At 48.7% G+C, this 22,576-nt stretch overlaps 1 protein-coding gene across 1 annotated transcript; it reads right to left on the reverse strand.

Moving 5' to 3' along the window:
* Positions 1 to 2,317: 2,317 nt before the first annotated feature.
* Positions 2,318 to 22,196, reverse strand: STAR (steroidogenic acute regulatory protein). Its single transcript, XM_032969275.2, has 8 exons — positions 22,070 to 22,196; positions 20,208 to 20,336; positions 19,045 to 19,196; positions 17,595 to 17,657; positions 15,552 to 15,647; positions 14,814 to 14,998; positions 12,672 to 12,765; positions 2,318 to 8,173 (listed from the first exon to the last, which is right to left on the reverse strand). Exons 1-8 carry the CDS (start codon positions 22,131 to 22,133, stop codon positions 8,036 to 8,038), a joined length of 921 nt encoding a protein of 306 aa, XP_032825166.1. The 5' UTR covers positions 22,134 to 22,196; the 3' UTR covers positions 2,318 to 8,035.
* Positions 22,197 to 22,576: the final 380 nt, after the last annotated feature.

A 22,576-nucleotide genomic window follows, 5' to 3' on the forward strand; every position in this document is an offset into this window, starting at 1 on the left:
TCATTTGTGGCCAGGTCGCTTCTGAAAAAGAGCTATATAGCTGGTAAAATAAAATAAAACGTTTTAGTTTCGTTTTACGTCGAAACAAATACACAAACCATCGAACAGAACAGTAACCTATGTAAAATGATTAAACGTGTAAAAGTATTTGCACGCAAGTGACATTGTTTTCGTTGGGTTCAGTTTTCAGATGTTAACCAAAAAGTTTTCATCAAAGACGCAAGCAGCTCTTTTTTTAAACGCTTTTATTATATTATTATATTATTTATCTATGTCTGTTGTATCTTCAAATCTTGTAACAACATTTTTACCAACTTCCCAATGTGCTTTTGACTGCAAACCTGGTATACTTATGTCATACTGATGACAATACTATATTCTATCATAAAAAAATTTAAACATATATTTTAAAATATTCTTTTACACGCTTTTTATAAACTCACTGTTGTATCCTCAAATCTTGTAACTCAATTTTAACCCACTTTCCAATGTAGTATCGGCTGCAAACTTGGTATAGGTATGTCATACTGATGACAATACTATATTCTATCATAAAAAATAAAAAGCATATATTTTAAAACGATCTTTTTTATATGTTATGTTTCGCCTTGTGTCTAATTGCCCACGCTCAACTCACGTTGGCTGTAAATCACCACGGTCCCCTTACGTTGTGGCAAGCTTCGGGGCCACTTCCTAGAGTCGTGGGGTTCTGCCATTACTCGTACGGTACATTTAAGTAAAGCGTGTTTAAAAAATATTTTTTTTTAATATTACTTATTACATATACCGTAGCAGTGTGCTGCCGAATCTGACACAAGCTTGAAGCATCAGTGATGAGTGCAAACACTGAAGTTCAGTCGGCTATGTTATGACAGCTATAGTGGGTTCACTCAACATTGTTTAAGTCCACGTGCAATGATTCACCTGCTATCGTCGTCGATTTCATGGTTACGATTTAATATCAAGAATCCATTCTGTTATTAATCTTGTTTTTCCTAATTCGATGTTTTGTTTGCTCCATTAGCCAAAATGCACCATGAGCACGATACATATCACTGGCACACATTGTACATAGAAAATGCGCCAATATACGCACGTAATCATGAGCGTATCCTTATGCTTCTTTTTTTAATTACGCGACAATCCGGTGACATCACTAACGCTGTTACTTGTTGTAACTTAAGGTGTTTTACGCATGAAATCAAACACAAATCTCAGCCGGGGCCAGAACTAATTTCTCATTGAAGATGTATCTTCGTCGCTGGGAAACTTCAGAGCTGTACGTGGCACGTGACGAGGAGCCACAGCGAGAGCGATAGAGCACTGGATGCGGTCGTTGAGGATCACCGATCCATGCTCGGGACAGAGCCTACCTACTAAGCGTGCGCGTCTTTGACCGCTGCGTCCTTTAACAAACATTTTCAATAAATAAAAACTCCTTTGTACAATTGTTTCTGCCATTAAAAAACAAAAACCGCTCTCCTAACACACCGTTCAATGAGAGGTGACTTCCGAAATGGTAGCACCAGGGCAGAGCGGTCTGGGTCATTGAAAGTCGGTGATTGATTTGGAGTCGTCTAACTCGTCACTGGTTTATCGGCACCATTCCGGGGGCCTCTTCCACCTTGCGCGTGCTTTGGCGGTACGTCGGGTAGGGTTATCCTCTGTGTCCACGCCCGTTAACATACCCACCAATAATCCTGCCTCAACCCCCTAATAGAGTTTTTTTTAGGGGTTAGATCGTCTAAATATATAAATGTTGTGTCGTTAAACCCGCCAACACCCTCCACAGACAACTAGTAAGGGTTGTCACGTAAACAGAACGTGGCCAATTCGTCACTAGTACAGCACAACGGTGTGTTGGAGAGCCAAGCCACAGCATTTACAATCTGAGTACCATGACGTTTCGCCAAAAAAAACATCTCTATTATGGATGGGGGAAACCCCCAACAACGCCCTAACCCCTCGCGGCCCGCCGAGTTAGCCGACCAACCTCGCTCGTTTCCCGGCCGTGCCAGGTCTGCCGGGTTGGTACGCTCTATACTACTCTGCCGCGCACCCCCCCCCACAAACAATCCTTACCCTTAGCTCGAGCTAGTTCAGTTATTATCACTCGGCAGGGCACAGCCTAGGCAGAGCCCCCCTGCACGGGTCTGCCTGGCCAGCCGGCTCAACCGCGCTCGTTTTCCCGGCCCAGCAAAGTCCCGATGGGAGTCGACTTTGCTCGCCCGCGCCGTCGTCAGCACAGCGCAGCGTGGCACGCGCAAGCGCGCGCGCGCGTGCCACGCTGCGAAAGAAAGCGGACTCGAGTCACGGGCAGCGATAGGGCCTCGTTTATTGGAGCAGCGCGATGCCACGGAGCAATCGGAGAACGAAGCGCTTGAACTCGCTGAACGGACCGGGCGTTTCTGACTTCGAGTGCGACCGTTGATCTTCGTGGTTTGTTGGATGAAGTGGAGCCGTGAATGCGCCCCGAGAAGACATTCCTCTAAACATCAATATATCGCGTGATACGTGGACTGTTTAACTACCCCACTAAAAGAATATAAATCAGGAAAGAGCATTGTATTTTAAAGCCGCTCTCTCTACACGTCTCCCACACATCTCGGTACACATTACACCTAGCTTACTACGCTTAATACAAGGGCACCCCCCCCCCCCCCCTTGCCCTAAGCGGCAACCATCTCAATGCGGCAGCGTGTAAATATACCACAAAAGCCACAGTTCACAAAGATGTCGTTAGATTTCTCAATGCTAGGCCAAAGCACTCTCACGTTCCATGTTTTATGGTAATGCTCAACACAATGTCGGATATATGAATAATGTAAGAGAGAGATATCTCTGTAACCCATGTGCGCGCTCTATGGCTTCAGCCAGCCAATTTGCTAATTCGTTACTAATAACAGCACTAATTAAGCACAGACGCATTCATTACACATGCTTACTTGACGCCTAGTTTGGGCAGCGTACAACTTGGAGTTATTATGTCACTTGTCTAACCAAGGACAGCCCCATTGAGTCTCCCGATTTCCTTTGCAGGAGGGTCCTAGCAAACTTTCGGCAGGACAGTGGCGACGATTGCTCGTCGCTTTGTAATCTATTTTCAAATTGGGCAAATTTGGACCATGACATTGGTACACAATGGCCGAACTCATTGCGAATGCCATCGTGAGATCTTTATAAAGCCTACCGTGAAGCAGAACGGCACGCGCATACATGTATATATATATTATGGTGACTATACCTGCAATCATAAACAGGGCGGCCGCTAGATGCGAACCTTTGCAAATAGTGGCGAATGCACTCCCGCTGCGCAATGCCCACTGCCCAGGTTTGCACCGCTCACGTCGCGTTTAGCTTCGGCGCATACCAGCGGCTGCCACAAGTAAATTGCGGCGTGGACATTCGCGCAGCAGCGGCATGAGGGCTGATCGAATAGTCCGTGGCCTGAAGCGGAAGGAATTGTTTGCGTCCCCGTCCCGATGGAATGTGGGCCACAAAAGTGTTTATTACATTTTCTAATGTTCATCATCATCAGCAGCAGTGATTGGATATGAATTGCTGAATGCTTTGCCATCGTCATCGTCAGCCAATTTGTATCCACTGCTGGATGAAGGTTTCCCCACGCCATTGCCACTCCTTGCAATAATTACAAGTATAGCGAATGTCAATTTGTTTAACATTCGGTTATCATTGCTTTGTGACCACCTGTCATACCAACGGATAACTTGTGACGTTCTACTCCTTAAATACATTTGTATACTTATATATTTATATATATATTTTACTGGTAACTTTTAATCTTATTTTTGAAAAATATTTTTGCACCAATTTAATTATTTCTTTCCTCAAGAGCCATCATTCAAAACGTCATCCCACCTCGGACATGAAAACAGAAGTCAAATGTCCCACCCTCAAACGATCCGGCCAGCTCTTGGTAGCTCCTGATGATTGTGAGAATACGGAGACAACGTTTTTATACAGACTGTTCTCGAAATAACGTGCAGAGATTTGTAACAAAACAAACAAAAAATATCCATGATATGGCAGCACAGCAAGTCTGTTTGTGACCCCCGTGTATCCATGGCACGCTGGTTGTTGTTCCCTCATAGCGCAATGCGAGTTCTCTCCGGGAACTCGCGAGTTCTCTCCGGGAACTCGCGAGTTCTCTCCGGGAACTCGCGAGTTCTCTCCGGGAACTCGCGAGTTCTCTCCGGGAACTCGCGAGTTCTCTCCGGGAACTCGCGAGTTCTCTCCGGGAACTCGCGAGTTCTCTCCGGGAACTCGCGAGTTCTCTCCGGGAACTCGCGAGTTCTCTCCGGGAACTCGCGAGTTCTCTCCGGGAACTCGCGAGTTCTCTCCGGGAACTCGCGTTTCCACGTGAAGCCAAACTCTAAACCTCCAAATGCACGGTCGTCCTGAAAAAATGGAGCCTTGAGACTCGGTGGAGATTTCCTGGATTTAATCAATCTGAGTTTGTTACCTGAAGCTGGATGCACTATAAGAGGATGTGTCAATCCTCTGAGTGGACTGTAACTTATGGCCTCTTCCCAACTGTGGCTTTAGCCAAGTCCGTAGTGACTCACCAACAACGTTTCACCAATTCCTACCAGACAAGGACATATTAGGTAGCTTTCTAAGGTTGTATATATATTTATCCTAAAAGCTGTAAGGTTTACGAGTTTAATGCATTCCTATTTAATCAGATTGCAACCCTAAACAGCTCTTCTCTAGTAGATAATACGTGAATGGTGACGTTAACATCACTTTATGTTCCACTCGTCGTAGCGTGTGTCATCCCTGTTGTGATTCTTAACGGCGGTTTCCTTCCAGAGAAAGTCCAGTGTAACAAACAATACCGGCCGACAGCCCACACGACACATCACCGCATAAATAATGGGTTACACATATAATATTACATCACATGCATACTTCAGTTAATAACTTAAGACACGCAAACCATGCTTCAGAAAATGCAGTGACTTGCACACAATAGCAAACCATTGGCCATGTTTCATTTAAATACTTAGTATATCCCTGCACATGTTTTAAAACGTAGTTCTTGGCCTGACACGTTTCCTTCGTTGAAAAATGCGTTATAAGTCGTTTGTTTATATATTTTTTTAATGAATATTTACATTATCTAAAGGTTATAGGTCAGATTTGAACACGGAGGTTCACAGTGGTATAAACACCGGGGACCTGCTTCACGTTTTGTTTGGATTTTAGGTGGAAATGCACCATTGGCAAATAAAACAGGGAATGCAATTTGTTTGGGCCCAAGGCCTTCTGTGGAAATGGTGGGAGCAGAAAACTGAGGCATGGAACACCTTGGCCAATCAGACACTGGCATAACCACACAATCCAACTAAACCCTAAACATAACCTCACTATCCAACCAGACTCTAACCATAACCACACTATCCAACCAGACTCTAACCATAACCTCACTATCCAACCAGACTCTAACCATAACCACACTATCCAACCAGACTCTAACCATAACCACACTATCCAACCAGACTCTAACCATAACCTCACTATCCAACCAGACGCTAACCATAACCGCAATATCCAACCAGACCATAACCATAACTACACTATCCAACCAGACCATAACCCTAATCACACTATCCAACCAGACCCTAACCATAACCACACTATCCAACCAGACCATAACCCTAATCACACTATCCAACCAGACCCTAACCATAACCACACTATCCAACCAGACCCTAAACCTAATCACACTATCCAACCAGACCCTAACCCTAATCACACTATCCAACCAGACCCTAAACCTAATCACACTATCCAACCAGACCCTAACCATAACCACACTATCCAACCAGACCCTAACCATAACCACACTATCCAACCAGACCTTAAACCTAATCACACTATCCAACCAGACCCTAACCCTAATCACACTATCCAACCAGACCCTAACCCTAATCACACTATCCAACCAGACCCTAACCCTAATCACACTATCCAACCAGACCCTAACCCTAATCACACTATCCAACCAGACCCTAAACCTAATCACACTATCCAACCAGACTCTGGTTCTCCACCTAACCCAACCCGTGTCCCATCTCTGGCACATTGTACCATTCCTTTTTAAAGTTTTCAGTGTAGGTGGTCACAGAACAACTCACTAAACCCGCAACCGCATCGGTCGCAAGCCCTCAATCTCACTTTCCCATGCGACTCACGACATGTACGAGACGATGCAATGCACGGGTGACTCCAGACAATTAGAGTCAGCTTCACACTCTGGGACGATTTCAGCCCGGAGATCACTGGCCATGTGTTGTGTTCACAAGTCGTAAATATCTTCTATTTGCGATCTGGATGTTCAAATTTCGAAGAATATTGTCTCATGCTGCTCTGACTTGTTAGCGTACTTTTGAAGAAACTCTAATGAAGATTATCATGTTTATCAACGACGTCACAAAGTCACCAGTAAAGAAACTGATTAATGTTACAGATCAGTTGGCCTCTTCACTTCTTCCTCAGATGATGCGAATCATAACTTTGGTTCCCATATTCTTGATTCTTTCGGTAAGGTCACGTCGAAGGGAAACAATAAAATAAGAAAAATATAAAACAATAAAATTATCAAGACGTTTCGACTGCAACACAAGCAATCATCATCAGGTGTGAAAACCACAGCAAGAAAATTTGAAAAAAAAAAGTGGCGGTTTTTTCTTAACGTTAGCACCACGGACAGCTAACGTTAAGAAAAAAACCGCCACTTTTTAAAATTTTCTTGCTGTGGTTTTCACACCTGATGATGATTGCTTGTGTTGCAGTCGAACCGTCGTGAGAATTTTATTGTTTTATATTTTTTATTATTTTATTGTTTCCCTTCTACGTGACTTTACCGAAAGAATCAAGAATATGAATCCCTGCAGTGACGAAAGCTTTAAATCAAAATTTGGTTCCCATGTTTGTTTTAATGAAAGCCTTCACTACATTAATGCTCCCGTTCTTAATGTTGCACGCACGTGCAATCGGCTGCATGCTACTGTCACAGCTACACTACAGTCCTCTAAACCTTGCATACCACAACTAATCCGGCACCAAATCAACCTGCTGAGCGCATTTACATCCCCAAACACTCTGAAGATTCATCAAACTCCATTGAGACAAACTTGCTTCATTAAATATTTGAATCATTTTTGGATTCCTCATATCCTGAAGAGCCGGTACACCTCAGAGACACAACGTGCATATTGATATCATGAACTTCTGGAACACATTTGGAACTCTAAGCACTCCGAAATCTCACTTCAGTTGGGTGGAGAATGTCTGAAACAGTGTGTGCGGTATGGCTGGCATGGACCCTGCTGCAAAAAAAAATGAAATGCCCCTCCCCTTTGTAACCCAGAACTTGGGCCCCTCTGGATCGTTGTCCCCGGTGCAACTGCACCACCTGCACACTCAACAGGCACGCCACTCGTTACGATCCTTCAGACTCTGTAGATTCTCTACACTTCAGAGGGACTGACATGCCAGGGGTATTTTGGACGATTTATATGTGGGCCATGGCGGGGGTTGCTGACGGGTGGATTGGCTGTGTTGTAGGTGCGTGATAGTAGGTTGGTTCGGTGATGAGTGTGGATAGGTGGATGAATGATGGGCGAGTAGTCGGTGAATGGCAAGTGCAGTGGTTAATAGGTGGGCGGTGTTCGTAATCGGTGGGGTGAGGTGGGTGATACTTGGGTGATTGATTGTGTGATGATGTAAGTGTAATATTTGGCTGTGGTTAGTGTTGGGTGCAATAGGGGTGATGGAGGATGGTTTGGGATGGGATGGGTGATGTTCAGGTGATGGGGGTAGGACAGTGTCAGTGACGTGATTGTTGGGTAGGATGGACAATGGGTGGAACTTGGTTCAGTGGATTACGAGTGGGTGGGATGGACGTTGGGTGGAGTGGCTCGCTTGTAGTTGAAATATCAAAGGGCCGGGTGGTCTGGTCGGATGACGAGCACGTGAGGCGGAGGTCGGAGGAGCTGGGCGCCGTAGCTTAGTGAATGAAGGACGCGCGCTCGTTCGCGGCCACGCTCACGTGCGACGGCTGCAGCATGCGAGCGCGCAGGCTGGTGGCGAAGTCGAGCTGCATTCGTGAGAGAGCGCGGTTGATGAGCGACTTGGGCAGCCAGCCCTGCGCACACCGTCAGGTGACCAGACATGCCGCGCACGGGAAAAAAAAAACAGCAATGATTAAAATTACCCAGCGAGGTTCTTGCTACATTGGGAGTTTTGGGCGATTGCATCAACAACGTCTTTATACTTGCGTGGGAGGAAATCGAAGAACCCAGAGTAAAACCCACCACGGGCACGGATAATCCATAATAGAGGTTTCTGGGTGATATCGCGTGAATATAACTGTGTATCGTTAAACCAGTTTCAGTTTCATTTATTTTGGTCTAGCCCTGTGAGCCATTCGGCTCTTGAATCGGGTGCAACCGCAACAAACAAAAAACAAAAACACGAACAAGAAAAACATCTTAAAGTGACTGTGTGACTGTGCAAACAGAAAATCCATGAAAAAAACCAGCAAAATATTCCTGAAAAAGCACCGTACACCAACGCTGTGTGCAAAAATCCCAGTGGGATGCAAGTCAAACAACAACAACAACCACAAGACAACTTAGATTAAGGCCATCAGTCTAACTCCGTACTACAACAAACAAACATGTCGAAACCAAAAAACTTTTCGACATCACCAAAATAAAACCATAAAATCAATATAACAGTGATCATAGGAACTGTGACCGAATTTTCACAATAAACGACATAAACAACATGTAACACCAAACCCTAGAGCCATAGCTGGCCGCATGAGTCACTCCACAACAACAGGAGCATCAGTCCGAGTATCAACATTTTTCAATGCACCTTTAAGATCAGCACGCTAAATCAAATCAAACCCGCCACCAACCGACACAACTAATTAGTAAGGGTTATCACGTAAACAAAACAGCACACCCGCGTGTTGGAGAGTAAACCCACATTTACGCGCTCTAACCCGACAATCTCTTATGGGTAATGTTGGTCGCGAAGGCGTCGCGACTTCGTGTCAAAGTGACGGGCACAGACAACTGAGGGTTTGGCTGTGTGTAGTGGAATGCCGGCAGAGTCCACGAGGGGGCAGCACGCCACAGCTGGGGTGGAGTGGCACCGTGAAACTGCGAGCAAGAGGGGAACATGCACAATACAGGTTTTTTTTTTGGGTTAGATCGCGTACATATTTGGATGTGTCGTTAAACCCGCCACCACCCGACACAGCCAACTAGTAAGGCTCGTCACGTAAACGGAACACGCCAATTCGTCACGAGTACAGCACACCGGTGTGTTGGAGAGCCATGTTTACATTTACAAGCCACAACATTTACAATCAGTTTAACACGTAGGCTTTCGCGACCAATATTATTCATAATAAAGGTTTTTGGGTTAGATCGCGTTTATTTATAAATGTGTCGTAACCCTCCACCACCCGACACGGCCAATCAGCAAAAAAAGTGTCACGTTGACAAAAGACAATTCACTACTTTAGCCCACCGGTGTGTTGAAGAGTTAACTCTTCAACACTTTTTTTGCTGATTGGCCGTGTCGGGTGGTGGAGGGTTACGACACATTTATAAATAAACGCGATCTAACCCAAAAACCTTTATTATGAATAACATTTACAATGTTTACAATGTTGTGGCTTGGCTCTCCAACACACCGGTGTGCTGTATTAGTGACGAATTGGCCACGTTCTGTCTAAGTGACAACCCTTACTAGTTGGCTGTGTCGTGTGTTGGCGGGTTTTAACGACACATTTATAAATAAACGCGATCTAACCCAAAAACCTTTATTATGAATAACATTTACAATGTTTACAATGTTGTGGCTTGGCTCTCCAACACACCGGTGTGCTGTATTAGTGACGAATTGGCCACGTTCTGTCTAAGTGACAACCCTTACTAGTTGGCTGTGTCGTGTGTTGGCGGGTTTTAACGACACATTTATATATTTACGCGATCTAACTAAAAAAAAACCCTCTATTATGGATGCGATTTGTCGCGAAAGCCCCCTACTGCGTGTTAAAGACGGGACATGGTTCGTCTCCCTTCCGCTTTTCAACCCTCTCGTTTTTTTTACCCGTTACATTGTGGTGAATGCAGAGGCCTCTCGTGGCTGCAAGGGGGGTGGGGGAGGCATCACGTGACACAGTGACATGTACGGCCCTAAGTGAAGAATAGCTTTTACCCTTTCTGGCAATAAAACAGTTGTGTTAAGATGCTAAAACACCAAATTGAAACATTTTTCAAGGAATCATGTCTGCATTAACCACACACAGTACTTGTGGTGAATATGCAAAAAAAAGCACGCTCTGGTACAATACGATGCATTGTCTTCGAATTTTATTAAATAGGTAAAACCTATTCTTAGCTCTTTCGGTAAAGTCACGTTGAAGGGAAACAATAAAATAATAAAATATATATAAAACAATAAAAATTCTCACGACGTTTCGACCATAACACCTGATGACGACCCTTTGTGTTATGGTCGAAACGTCGTGAGAATTTTAATTGTTTTATATATATTTTATTATTTTATTGTTTCCCTTCAACGTGACTTTACCGAAAGAGCTAAGAATATGAATTACTGCAGTCACGAAAGCTTGAAATCAAAATTTAGGTAAAACCTCTTCTTATATTATATTCTTGGTTCTTTCGGTAAAGTCACGTAGAAGGGAAACAATTAAAAAAAAAATTCTCACTCTTCTTATATTGTGATACTGGCAAGGGAGATCCCATGAAGTGGCCCTGTGTCAATTCACTGCTGGACGAGGGCCTCCCCAGACTGCGTCGTGGGGGTTATTTGACCATACTTCACCCTGCTGGTCAATGAAATTTTGCCGCACTGTCCTCTGCTGCCCGCCACATACCTCCGTGTGCCTATAACACCTGTTATGCATGACGCTCGCCATCCAAGCACTGTCCACGCTGAGCTCCATGCTCAGCTTGCAAGATGTGACGAGATTGAGCGAGCGCCTTGCGGGCGACTTGATCCACGTGTTGGAGCTCCACGGTCAATTCCGATCGGTGAAATTGACGCATCTGGCTGTCAGCACATTGTGCTGTGATCCTGGCCACCCCAGTTTGAGTCCTGCCCGTGGTGCAAAACACTTGTGGCGAATGGGGTCTTAATGTGCAGGGCACACTACCTCACCGGGTCGACTTAGCCCAAAATGTGCACTTTCGTGCGATGTCGTGTGGTCACCACGGAGTCATATTGACGACGGAGAGACAGGGATATCGGGGCACGCGTGAAAGCTGCTTCCACACCCGCCGTAGGAGTTGGCTGGCCTTGATAGGCATTCGCAATCAGTAATGTGGTTTGTGCGGTTTTTTTAGAAAGGAGGGTGGGGATGACTTCTCAGAAGCTAAGCCGTGCATAACAGGTGCTACAGGCCTGCAGCGCTATGCGGTGTACAGCAGAGGGCAGTGGCGGCAAATGTATTAATAATGAAGGTTTTTTGTGTTAGATCGCGTAAGTATAAATGTTGTGTCGTAACCCTCCACCACCCAACACAGCCAATCAGTAAGGGATTTGTCACGTGAAATAGTTGGCTGTGTTGGGTGGTGGAGGGTTACGACACATTTATACTTACGCGATCTGACCCAAAAACCTTCATTGTGAATAATATTGGTCGCGAAAGCCTACGTGGTAAACTGGAAAATCTATTGTTGTACTGTACTCGGCTCCAACGTCTATGCTCTCTGCCTTCATCCCACCCTGACCGGCGTGGTGAAGTACGGTCAAATAGCTCCCATGAGTTGCACGGCATGGTAATCTACCTTCTTCCACACGTGGATTGACGGCAGGAGCAGAGGGAGCCGACACTGACTTGCTCACACATCATGCACTGACTCGCTCATCATGCGCTTACTCACTCACACATCATGCACTGACTCGCTCATCATGCGCTTACTCACTCACACATCATGCACTGACTCACATCATGCGCTTACTCACTCACACATCATACACTCGCACAACCACTGACCCATTCACTCATCATACACAGGTTCACTCATCGTGTGCTGGCTCACTCGCACATCATACACTCACTCACACTGCCGCTGACTCGCTCACACATCATACACTGACTCACTCATCATGCGCTAATACATCGTGCGCTGACTCACACATCATACACTGACTCACGCTGCTGCTGACGCACTCACACATCATACACTGGGAGTGTCGTCCTGCTAGCTATGGCTGCAGGTTTTGTCGTACGTGTTATGTATATTGTTTATTGTTAAATTTAAAATCACAGTTCCTATGATTACTGTTGTTACATTGTTTTTGTAGCTTTATTTTGGTGATTCGAAAACATATGGTTAATCTAAATTGTCTCATGGTTGTTGTTGGCTTGCACCACATTGTGATTTTTGCACACAGCGTTTTAATAAGTTTTTTTGTGTGTGGAATATTTGCTGGTATATTCCAGGATGTTTCTGTTGCGCGTCGCCGCTTTAAGATGTTCTGTGTTCAAATTTTGTTTGTTGCGGTTGCACCCGACTTAAGAGCCGCATGGCTCACAGGGCTATACCTAATAAATGAAACTTGACACAAGGTGCTGCACGTGTACGTGCACTCACCTTCAGGTCGATGTTGAGAAGCCAAATGATGTGTGTCTTGCTGGGGTCCTTGGCTGAGGGTCTCAGCATGATGAGTGAAGGCCCTGTCTCGCCCCTACCACGCACACAGACCCAACCCAACAGACAGCTATCGAATTACAACACTGACCGTGTGCTTCGAACGTCTTGCAGAGTTTACCAGTGTGCCCGTTGGAGTTCAAGATGAAGTCATCGCGTCTCAGCCATTCCAGTTCCCTACTGTGGCCAACTGCCCAGTGGCAGCTGTCCCTGTGCAGCACGATGATTAATGCAGCACTCGTCTGCAAGTGGGCCTTCGTCTTATCAAAATGGGCGGGATGTTGCTTTTTTTGTTTCATGGATTTTCCCCATTCGAGCGATTTGCGAGCAATTTACCCGCTGCACCGTGACGGCAGCGGGCAGCGGCCTCATCGCCCCACGGGATCATGAACTTTGACCGTGGAGCAGGTGGCACTCGGCATACAGTGGAACATCCTCCTCCTCCTCCTCTAAACGACGGTGATTGGTCCCACGAAACCGGTCGTGATTAGAATACCTGTCAACCCCTTATCAGTGTCCTACCTTATTACAGACCAATTCAGGCCTTATTGGTCTCACCCCGTGCCCCTTATAAAATCTCAACGTTCGTTCTACAAAGTCCCATCACAAGGGAGAAACACAGACAAATAGATACAACACATTTTGCTCAATTTCCCTGTACAAGAATACGGATAAACCGTATGGGTTGACAGGTCCCATCACAAGGGAGAAATGGAAACAAATAGACACTTTTTTTGCCCGTATTGAAACGGCTGTACATCGTATGGACCTGAAAACTAAATTTCTCTGTACAACAATACGGAGTAAATCGTTTGGGTTGACAGATGTGGATTTGGTCGTTAAGCGGGAATAGGAAATAGTGGATAAAGTGTTTCGTTCGTTCCGATAGTATCGAAAGTTACCTATTTTCACCACAAAAAACGTACTTCATAATATTAACCAATGGATATTAGCACGTAAAGATACTGACAACATCATAAACAAATACTATTAAAAGGAGCGTGGTTAATCAAAGCATTCATTAAAATTTACTGTACCTACAACAGCCTGTCGTCAAGAGGGAAATGGTCGGTAAGCGAACACATTGGACTCTATGGAGGCACTACACTTTACACTACTATACACTACACATTGGACTCTATGGAGACCCATCGTTAAGTGATTAGTCGTTAACAGGGGTGGTCGTTAAGAGGGGTTCTACTCTACACTACACTATACACTACTGTACACTACACTAATATACACTACCATACACTACACTATACACTACACTATACACTACACTACTATACACTACCGTACACTACACTACTATACACTACACTATACACTACCGTACACTACACTACTATACACTACACTATACACTACTGTACACTACACTATACACTACCATACACTACACTACTAAACACTATACACGACACTATACACTACACTACTATACACTACACTACTATACACTACACTATACACTACACTATACACTACATTATACATTACACTATACACTACTATACACTACACTATACACTACATTATACATTACACTATACACTACGCATTGGGCTCTACGGATTGCTCGCTAACAGGGGGTGCTCGTTAGGAGGATTCCACTGCGTGGCTGGTGGTGGTGGTGGTGGTGGCGGTGGTGGTGGTGGTGGCGGTGGTGGTGGTGGTGGTGGCGGTGGCGGTGGTGGTGGCGGTGGTGGCGGTGGCGGTGGTGGTGGCGGTGGTGGTGGTGGTGGTGATGGTGGTGGCGGTGGTGGTGGTGGTGGTGATGGTGGTGGCGGTGGTGGTGGTGGTGGCGGTGGTGGCGGTGGCGGTGGTGGTGGTGGTGATGGTGGCGGTGGTGGTGGTGGCGGTGGTGGTGGTGACGGTGGTGGTGGTGGTGACGGTGGTGGTGGTGGTGACGGTGGTGGTGGTGGTGACGGTGGTGGTGGTGGTGATGGTGGTGGTGACGGTGGTGGTGGTGGTGGTGGCGTGCGCACCGCAAACCGGGGGTGGCGGTAGTCCCGCCGGACTCAAAACGCGAACATCAACCCCCCCCCCCGTCCCCAACAGTCCTGCGGCGTCTCGCCGTACCGGATGTAGGCGTCCTGTGGCGGCGCTGAGTCGCTGTGCGTGGACACCCCCACCAGGTAGCAGGTGGAGCCGCGGCGGATCGAGTGGCGGAGATTCACGAAGTCGCGCGCCTTCACCAGGTTGCCGGCCGCGTCGGCCGCCACGTCGTGGGTCACCAGCGTGCGCTGCCCGATCCTCTGCAGCACCTGCGCGCGGGGAACCCGAGGAGCGAACGCCGGTCGTGCAAATGTGGAATTTATTTTCATGACGTGTCATGAGGAAGGCCCCGTTGGTGCCACGTTGTGACAGTGGTTGTCTCGCGCGTGGGCCGGTCCCCTACCCCCCCCCCCCCGTCTCCCCGACATCAATCATCGTATGGAGTTTCCGATGAAGGGACGGAGCGACGTTCATCCTGTCGCCATCATTCTTACAGAAACTGGAAAGCGCAATTTCCATCATCGGAGTATGACGGCCAGTGGAGATGAGCGCTGCGAAAAATGCTTGATGATGGTGACGATGACGGTGAGAAGACTTCATCCAATGGTGAAGATACAATAGCTCCTGGCGGCGATGATAACGTTGCCCACGTTTGTGTCTCGCATCGCCTAAAAACGAAGGGGAAACCCCTTTCTATGTCAGGCCACGGACTTTTCGATCACCCCTCGGGTTATTTTCCAAATGGGCACTTCCCCCCCCCCCCGTCTTGTGACGCGACGCCGTTGACGCAATGTCCCCCCGCGTCTCTCCTGCGGGACTCACCTTTACCTGCTGCACGTTGGGGTTCCACTCGCACATGCGCTCCACCTGCTCGAACAGCTGAGCGTGCAGCTGGTCCACACTGCCCGGGACATCGGCCTGAGCAGCAACAAGACAATGACAAAGTTCCCCCCGTATAACCCTCGTGGACTGTTGGGGCAAGTGCGGATTGCGAGCGCTCATTAAGGCCGCCACGGCACTACGAGGGGGGGGTGGGTGGCCTGCACCACGCGCGGCCACCTTTGTCTCCCCAGTGGCGATGTTTTACACATCGCACTTGGTACTCATTTCAGGCTGAGTCGACCTAGGGGAGGCCCAGGACCGGTTCATATAATCGTCACCGGTGTTGGCCGTGAACGGGGATTGAACTCGGTTAGCTGAGTTCGTAGCCCAGCGAGCCAACCGCTACACAACAGATGCCCACCACAAAAAAACAAATACAAAGATCCCCCATATAGCTTTAACAGACTGTAGGGGCAAGTGCTGTTAGCGAGCACCTATGAAGGCCGGAACGGTACACGAAGGCGTGGGTGGCCACCAACCACACCCGACCGCCTTTGTCTCCCCAGAGGCGATGTTTTACACATCGCACTTGGTACTCATTTCAGGCTGAGTCGACCTAGGGGAGGCCCAGGACCGGTTCATATAATCGTCACTGGTGTTGGCCGTGAGCGGGAATCGAACCCAGGTCGCCAGGTTCATAGCGTAGCGCTAACCACTACACTACCGCTCCCCATCACACACATGCATGCACACACACAGACAGACACAAACACAGCACTGTGCTAGCCTCAGCTGCGTTGTAGCTTCGACTGCACTGTGGTAATGCAGAAGAGAGAGATAACATGGGGAATTAGATCAAATATAGAATTACCCAACTGCACAAACAACTCCCTTTCACATTGTGACCTGGTTTGACCACACACAAACACTGACACTCCTCGTGGTGTCCCGATAATTACGTGTCCAGCCTTCTGTGAACCCACTGCTGGAGGAAAGTCATGGGGATTGTTTTTGCCACACTTAGCCACGCCAGTGAGTGTGGGTTGGTGAACATCTGACATCGCTCGCCACCATTTCGTCGAGATTGGGACTCAAACTCAGGGGCTGGGTTCAAAGCACAGTGCACATCCCACTGACGCTTTGTGAGTGACTGTAATTGTAAAAGAGCCTGTGGCTCTCTGCGTCTCTCCCATCTGTCTGTTTCACTCTGTCTCTCTCCATATCGCTGTACCTCTCCATGTCTCTCTCTGTGTCTCTCCCATCTGTCTGTTTCACCCTGTCTCTCTCCATATCGCTGCATCTCTCCATGTCTCTCTCTCTGTGTCTCTCCATTCCTCCGTGCATGTCTCGACTTGTCTGTCCCTCGCTCCTCATTCTGAAGTCTGCGCCGGAATCGCTGAGATTGTTCTCTCTTACAGAATCCTGTCCATGTGTCTCTATGTCCCTGTGTCCCCAGCAGGGTAGACAGACAACACGGTGGCGTGAAGCGCATCGACAAGGCTCGACCATTGCAACTCACTACTCTACGGGACGTCTGGCAAAAACATTATGAAGCTGCAACGTGTACAATTTTTTTGCACGTGTCGTCACGGGTACTGCAAGATCGGACCATGCGCATTCAGTGCCACGCTGAGCCACGTTGGCTTCCAGTTGCCGAACGAATAAATGATGAGGCCGCACTCATTACACACTCAAAGTGCTTGCCACTAATGAACCACAAATACCTTGGTGATCTCGTCAAGCGGCATAAACCATCACGCGACCTCCGGCCATCCTCGCAGCAGCAGCAGCAGCAGCAGCGGCTTTTGGCTATGGCCATCGAACTAATAGGGTCACGGCATCGCGCGCTTTCAGATGAGCTTCCGTGGCCGTCTTGAAACGCGCTTCCTTCTAATATTAGGACGCCACTGGAGCTGTGAACTTTTAAAACGCACTTTTATTTACAGCAACTGCTTTTTTGTGTTGTCCTTCCACCGCACCTCCGATGAGCACGGTTGGCTATGTGCGGTGCGAAAGTGGTTCAACGAGCACACGTAGACAAACCTCGAGTTTGAAGACCTTGCCAATGTCCGGCAGCACCTTGCTGGACACGCTGTCTCCTTGTCCCTGAAAGAGACAGCGGCATCCGCCAGGCGTCTCAGCGAGCGCAGCAAAAGACGTCAGGCGACCACACAAGTGGCGCTTGTCTCGCAGGGTTGGAGAATCACACAAATGTTGGTAATCAGTACAGTTGGAGGACTAATTGTCGTCTGTTTCCATCTGTAGGGGGATAGAGTGTTGTCCCCTCGCACGAATGGGTTTTTCTCCGGGTGTTCCGGTTTCCTCTCACGTGGTGCAATAAACGCCGTTGATTGACTGAACGCATCTTAAAATAAAAAAATAAACCCCAAAGCAGGACCCTCATTGTGGCTTTCCTGGATAAATAAGGACCGTTATTGTGGCTCAGGAGTACGGAAGCCAGGCACTACGGGTCACACGAGGCCGACCACTTATTTATCGGCCACTAACCACTGTTTCTAATTGTCGCACGCTCAGACACTTCTGTCACGGCGAGGGCCTCTTTTTTTGCTGGTGGACCCGCGCACCGTTTTTCTCGTGAATATTGAACAGCGCGAAGGTTGTGTGTGCTCGTGTGTGGGGAGCGGTGGTGTAGCGCTGCGAACCTGGCGACCCGGGTTCGATTTCCGCTAACGGCCAACACCCAGTGACCATTATCTGAACCGGCCCCTGGGCCTTCCCTAGGTCGACTCAGCCTCAAACGAGTACTTGGTGCGATGTGTAAACATCGCCACTGGGGAGACAAAGGCGGCCGGGCGTGGTGTTGGCCACCCACCCCCTCGTGTGCCGTGCCGGCCTTCATAGGTGCTCGCTAACAGCACTTGCCCCAATAGTCTGTTAAAGCTATACGGGGGATCTTTGTCGTGTGCTCATGTGTGCGCTCATGTGTGGCTGCCCGTCTATCCCCTGTAGAGATTCCTATTCCCCACCTGTACACACAGGCCGTGTCGTGGGCTATCCCACGAGAGGATTACAGTTTTACATCGTGAGAAACCGATACTTTTACGGGCACTGTGCATGCTGTCTTTAGAGCATTTCAGTAACATAACCACGTGCTGGAGCATCCTGATGTAACGCGACGTTGATCACAGACGGCGGAACGAACTAATTTTAAAGGCAGGAGAGGTGATGAGACTTTATTGTTTGTTTGTTTACAGCCTGCGATCTCTACGCAAATAGAAGCACAGAGACAAAGACGCAGAGACAAACACAATGATAGAGAGAGAGATGCAGAGAGACAAAGGTGAGACGGATAACGGATGACACGGACACAGACAGAGGGACAAAGAGACAACCACAATCAACACTTGCGTGTCCAGTTTCTCTCGCGTGATTATCAAGTCATCTCTTCGTTATGAGGTGAAAGTTGGGGGGAGGGGGGTGATGAGTGTGGGGGGGGGGTGCTCCAGTGTCCGGTGGGTGGGGGGCTCCTCACCTCTCCACCCTCGCTGTGCCACGGGCCGCTGTCTCCCTCATCCAGGATGGAGAGCACGCGCTGCAGCGCCTCGCGGCCCTGCCGGAGGTAGTGCAGCTCGGCGTCGGACACCGCGGCGTCAGCGCCTCCGCGGCTCGCGCTCTCCCCCAGTGCTGCTCGGCGGGGCAGGAGGACGGAGGGGGGGGGGGGTCACGTGATGACAATCATGACAAAGCAGGGATATCTGGAATATTCAATCATTATGATGATCATTATCGGTCCGATTTATTACTTGCGCCGTATGGATATGGGTTGAGTGGCACACGATATATCGATGTCGTAGAAGTTGTCGGTCCAGCTCCTGGCTTCAGAGGACATTGGAGTGGACTAACCGATCCTCAAATGCTCCTCGAAAATTACCCTTGCTGCTCGACAGCTCAAGCTTCTGCACGAGATTTCATGGGCGTCTAAGACGTCTTGGGAGCCGAGCGAGGAGATGGTAACCGTCGTCACCCGTCTGAGATGTTCATCACAGTTTGCGATCATCTTTGGCCGGGCACAGGGCCCATCAAGGGGAGGAGAGTGAGCAATGGGAACTACACTCATCTCCCGTTGGCCGTGGACATTCAAAATTCATATGGTCCGTGGCAGTGCCGATTAAGATAGTGCGGGGCCCGTAGCATATGTTATCATGGAGCCCTAAATTAAAAGACAACACGCAAATATTAAAACACGTACATTTTTTTACTTGCATAGTAAAGCAATTGTACTTTTTTAAATTTGCTATACGGCCAGATAATACGACAAATCGCTAACTTTAAACACACAGTCGTTCATAAAAGTTGAAGGCAGTATAGTACTATAGTAATAGAGCAAGTGCTGGATCAATGAACCGGAATTGACAACTTGAAAGCGTTTAGCGCGGGGCCCTTGAAAGTGCGGGGCCCGTAGCTACTACACATGTGTAGTAGCTACTACACATGTGTAGTAGCTACTACATATGTAATAGCTACTACATATGTAGTAGCTCCTTGTGCTACTGGGATTATTTTGGCGCTGGTCCGTGGGTAATTGCCTCGTGCAAACGGTGCGGCATGGATCAGGAGGCCCCAAGGGGGAGAACCTGGACGGGGATGGGGCCCACTGCACCCCCTGCCCCCAGGGCCCCGCACCAACGCCCTCACCCGGCAGGAAGCGCTGCAGACCGCAGCCGGGCGCGCGCAGGGAGCCGAAGGCGGAGGATGCGTGCCGAGCCAGCGAGCCCAGCGCGTCGTGCTGGATGGCGGTGCGCACGAGGCGTCGCGTGCTCACGCCTGCGGCCCACGCGCACAGAGAGAGAGGGGGGGAGGGGAGGTGGCTTCATCGAGTGAACACGGATGACGGGCGACAACATCTGGCGGTGGCGCGCCTTCGTAGCCACGAAGAAGGGTGCGGGGGGAGAGAGGGGGGGGGGGTCATCGTCCAAAACGTCGCCCACCGCGAGTCTTTGTTGCTCGTGGCTGTGCGCCGCCGTTCAATGCGGAAGCATCACCAAAACAATGCGGGGAGACGAAATTCGTCGAAGTTTGACGGTGAACGCAGCGGCCACCGAAGACCGAAGCAACTGAACGAGTTTGTATGAAGATGCAGATTGAGATAATTGCGTCACAATATCAGAAACTTCAAATCACTGACGAAGACTCAACAAGATCATTGACCCTCAACACATTGCGTTAAAATATTCACCAATTCATTGATTGGCTATTTGAGGTAAATGCTATTGCATGCTCCTAAACACCAATGTTTAATTCCGAAGAGTTAAAAACGTATTCGGCTGCCACACGACCCAACGGAAGGGCGTGAGACGGACAGGCGCGAGAGAGCGACAGCATTTCCAAGAGGCTCAACTGGCGACTCAAAGTGAGCCGGTTTTTCCCTCACCTCCATCAGCCCCGCCCACCCTTGCATAACCACGCCCACTCGCCCACTAGCCCCGCGCCACTCTCGCATAACCACGCCCACTAGCCCCGCGCCACTCTCGCATAACCACGCCCACTCGTCCACTAGCCCCGCGCCACTCTCGCATAACCACGCCCACTCGCCCACTAGCCCCGCTCCTCTTACCCGCCGCTGTTGTTGGATGGCGACTGCCTCCGACTGCCCCAATAGCACAAACTCCCTCCCGCCGACCTTGACACTGCTGCCACCAATCATCAGCAAGTCCGATCAGCTCCACATCCTGTGTCACATCAGCCTATCCCTTCTCTAGCCCGTGCCGCGCCCGTTTAGCCCAGTCTATCCGGTCAAACATAAGCTGCTTGGTCATGCGATGGCTGCGTATGAAGGCTACGTGGTACAATCCAACGCAGTCTCGTCTGCTGGAGCAGCTAGCTCACATGATAGGACTGTGTCCATATCTTTCAATGGTTTGTGAGCTTCTCACACAATCCAGTCTGGTGAAACCCAGGATGAATCGTAGGCAGGCCAGCCTGAACGTTTGTAACCGGCGCAGATGTTCCATTAGAGGGGTGTCTGCTTCTAAAGCATAGAGAAGGGTGGGCATAACTGTGGCCGAGAAGACTTGGAACTTTGTATGGAGCGATAGGGCAGGTATTTTCCACACACCATTACCGGTCCACTGATTTGAAGTGAGACCTCTGCTGCTAAACCAGAGCTGGCCACAATTGCCCCATCACTCGTAAAGAGCTGAAGGGGTGCAGAATTTGATGACCCAGACAGGTGCTTTGTTTCGGTGGCACGCTCCAGGTTCAGTCCTTAGAGTCTCTAACTTACAATGAGCAGCCATTACCAGATCATCAGTATACACAACGCGGTTGACCAATAGGGAGCCATCCCTGGATACACAAACACATGTACACACACACAGGAATATACACAAGACAAAAATCCCCCCAGTGTAGCGTCCAACAGACTGTCAGGGCAATTGCTGTGAGCGAGTAGCACACAACCACGAAGGCCGGCGCGTTACACAAGGGGGTGGGTGACAAGCTCTATGCCCGGCCGCCTTTGTCTCTCTCACACACGCACAGGCGCTGACCACAGTTACCTGTGAGCGTGCGGCAGTGCTGGTAGGAGGTTCCGCAGCACAGCTTGAATGTAGCAGGGAGCATGGTACCCACACGTGGTCTCTTACTGCCTCCCTATGCCGCTCGCAGCGCCTCTGCGCGTCCCTTCTAAGGTCTCGTCCTTTATAGAGACGCCTCGGCAGACGATTGCCCTTATTATTTTATTTATTTTGTCGATTCGCGCGTACGTACGTTCACTTTATTGGCACGGCATGCGGAGGGAGTGGGGGAGGTTATTGGTCGGCAGGAGAAGATGAGCGCAAGGCCACGTGGAACATCTCACGGTCAGAGCCATCACTCCGCCCGTCAGTCTTTGCGTGAGCCCGCGAAACGCGAAGCCTTGAAACGGCATCGCACACACAAGGCCGATTAGACCCATAAAAAAGTGAATATATTTGTATTTCACATCTTTCCACCTAAGGTTAAAAAGCGTTTCGTGCGTGCGCGCACGCGGCTGTGTTCATCTGTAAGGGGGTCGGCGGGGAGGG

This window comes from Petromyzon marinus, chromosome 41, assembly GCF_048934315.1.
Source record: "Petromyzon marinus isolate PM22_M1 ecotype Great Lakes invasive population chromosome 41, UKy_Petmar_22M1.pri1.0, whole genome shotgun sequence".
NCBI classification, from domain to species: Eukaryota; Metazoa; Chordata; class Hyperoartia; order Petromyzontiformes; family Petromyzontidae; genus Petromyzon; species Petromyzon marinus.

Bases quoted from the DNA above. Each gene is read 5' to 3' on its own strand.
- STAR (XM_032969275.2), bottom strand. From the start codon at position 22,133: ATGCTCCCTGCTACATTCAAGCTGTGCTGCGGAACCTCCTACCAGCAC. The intron at 19,197-20,207 runs GTGAGGGCGTTG...CCCGCCGAGCAG, and splicing joins TCTGCAGCGCTTCCTGCCGG to CACTGGGGGAGAGCGCGAGC. The intron at 15,648-17,594 runs GTTTGTCTACGT...GTTGCTGCTCAG, and splicing joins GCAAGGTCTTCAAACTCGAG to GCCGATGTCCCGGGCAGTGT.